We start from the raw sequence: 1,990 nt of genomic DNA, 5'->3' as shown, positions 1-1,990 counted from the left end.
GCTCTAGGGGCCGCCGGCGGGAGCCGCGAGGCAGAGGCGGAGCTCGGCTCGCGGCCGCAGGAGGCGGAGGAGGGAGCGGGGCGCTGCCGCGGGCGGCCCGGCCTGGGCGCGGGGCAAGGATGCAGCATCCCCTGGACCTGGGCGCCGCACACTACTTCCCCGCCGACGCCTTCCCCGACCACCGCTCGCACCGCTACAGGAGCTTCATGATCGAGGAGATCCTGACGGACCACGCGGACGCCAAGGGCGCGGCGCCGGCCGGGGAGCTGCTCAAGTTCGGCGTGCAGGCGCTGCTCTCGGCCCGGCCCTACCACAACCACCTCGGTACGTCCGGCCGCGCACCGGGCAGGCCGGGCTGCTGCCGCGGGGCGCCGGGGCAGCGTGCAAACACTCCGCAAGCCGCCCGCCCTGCTCCGGCCGGCTCCCGCCCCCGCATCTGCTGCCTGCTGGGCTGGTTGGCCCGGCCCCGGGCGCGGGGAGCGTCCCCCGGGCGGGCTGTGGGCGCCCGGCGGCCTCTCCCCGCGGCCGCCTGCCCGGCTTCGTGTCTGCTCCCGCCGCTTCCTCCCGGGCCCCGCGAGGCCCGACGCGCCGCTGCCTCCGAGCGGGACGGGACGGGACGGGACCCTCCCGGGAAGCCGCCGCCCGCTCGGGGCGGCTCGGGACACTCTTCCTGAGAGAAACCCCCCCACGTCTTTGCCCCTTAGACGAGCCTGCCCCCCGTGTCGCTCCTGGCAGGGCAGCCACAAAGGCCCCCGCGGGAACAAGCCCCAGCCGCGGGTGAGCGCGGCGCTGAGGCCCGGGACCTCCGGCGGCCTCTGCCCTCTGGCAGGGAGGCCTGAGGCGGGACCCGATGTAAGAGCCACCGGGGCGAGGCCTCCGGCCGGGTCGCAGCCGACTTGGGACGAGCTCCTGGAGCGAGCGGGGGTGGAGCAGGCTCGGGCCCGCGGGCTGCTCCCGCCGCGACAGGCGCTTGGACCCTCCGGGGTGCCCGGGCCTGGGGCACACACAGCACCAGCCCCGCCACCGGCGCCCGGCCCCGCCGAGCCGCCCCGCACACGCAGGCCAGCCGGTGTTTTCCGTCGTGGTGGGTTTTGATACCTAGTCTGCGGGGAGGGGGTTGTTTTGCTTGTCCTGGTTCCTGCCGCGGAGTCGGCGCTGCCTCCCGAGTGGGGCCTGGCGCGGGAAGCCGGGCCGGGATCTCACGGACCCGCTCGACTCCAGGCCGGGAGCCCGGCGCGGTTCTTCCCGGGCAGCCGGCGCGGCGCGGCGGGAGCCCAGCCCCCACGGGAGCCCCCAGCGAGTCGCTCCCCGCCTGCCTCCACCTCGGGGCCCCAAGGCAGCGGTGATTCGGGCCCGGGCGGCCGAGCTGCAGGGGCGGCCGCGGCAGACCAGGGTCCGAGCTGGAGGCCGGGGCTGTGCAGACGCAGAGCCATTGCTTGGATCTGGAGCAGAGGGCAGGCAAACCCCGCAAGGGCGGCCCCGCCGCCTTCAGGCTGGCGCTGCTCCCAAGTGATGCTGAAGGCGGCTGCGGGTAGCAGGGGCCGCTGCTCCCTAGGCGCTGACCCGGGACTGCGCGTGTAAACTCTGCGGATGCTCAGTCCGAGCGGCCCGGCGCGAGGGGCTGCGCAGCACCGAGCTCCCCGCTGCCGCCTGACGCTGTCTTTCTCCCCGCAGCGGTGCTGAAAGCCGAGCAGGCCGCCGTCTTCAAGTTCCCGCTGGCCCCGCTCGGCTGCTCCGGCCTGGGCTCGGCGCTGCTGGCGGCGGGCTCGGGGCTACAAGGCGGCTCTTCGTCCTCCCACCTCCCGCTGGAGCTGCACCTCCGCGGCAAGCTGGAGCCGGGCGCCCCGGAGCAGGGCGGCAAGGCCAAGAAGGGGCGCCGCAGCCGCACGGTCTTCACGGAGCTGCAGCTCATGGGGCTGGAGAAGCGCTTCGAGAAGCAGAAATACCTCTCCACGCCCGACAGGTGAGGGCGAGCGGCGCGGGGCCGGGC

At 75.6% G+C, this 1,990-nt stretch overlaps 1 protein-coding gene across 1 annotated transcript; it reads left to right on the top strand.

The window, feature by feature from the left end:
- The first annotated feature begins 6 nt into the window (after positions 1 to 6).
- On the top strand, positions 7 to 1,983 carry BARX1 (BARX homeobox 1). The gene is made up of 2 exons (XM_019537106.1): positions 7 to 324; positions 1,675 to 1,983. Exons 1-2 carry the CDS (start codon positions 120 to 122, stop codon positions 1,965 to 1,967), a joined length of 498 nt encoding a protein of 165 aa, XP_019392651.1. The 5' UTR covers positions 7 to 119; the 3' UTR covers positions 1,968 to 1,983.
- Positions 1,984 to 1,990: the final 7 nt, after the last annotated feature.

This window comes from Crocodylus porosus, unplaced genomic scaffold, assembly GCF_001723895.1.
Source record: "Crocodylus porosus isolate Cpor-Errol unplaced genomic scaffold, CroPor_comp1, whole genome shotgun sequence".
NCBI lineage: Eukaryota > Metazoa > Chordata > Crocodylia > Crocodylidae > Crocodylus > Crocodylus porosus.
The sequence above is the reverse complement of the archived record's forward strand: the minus strand, read 5'-3'. Positions and strand labels throughout refer to the sequence as shown.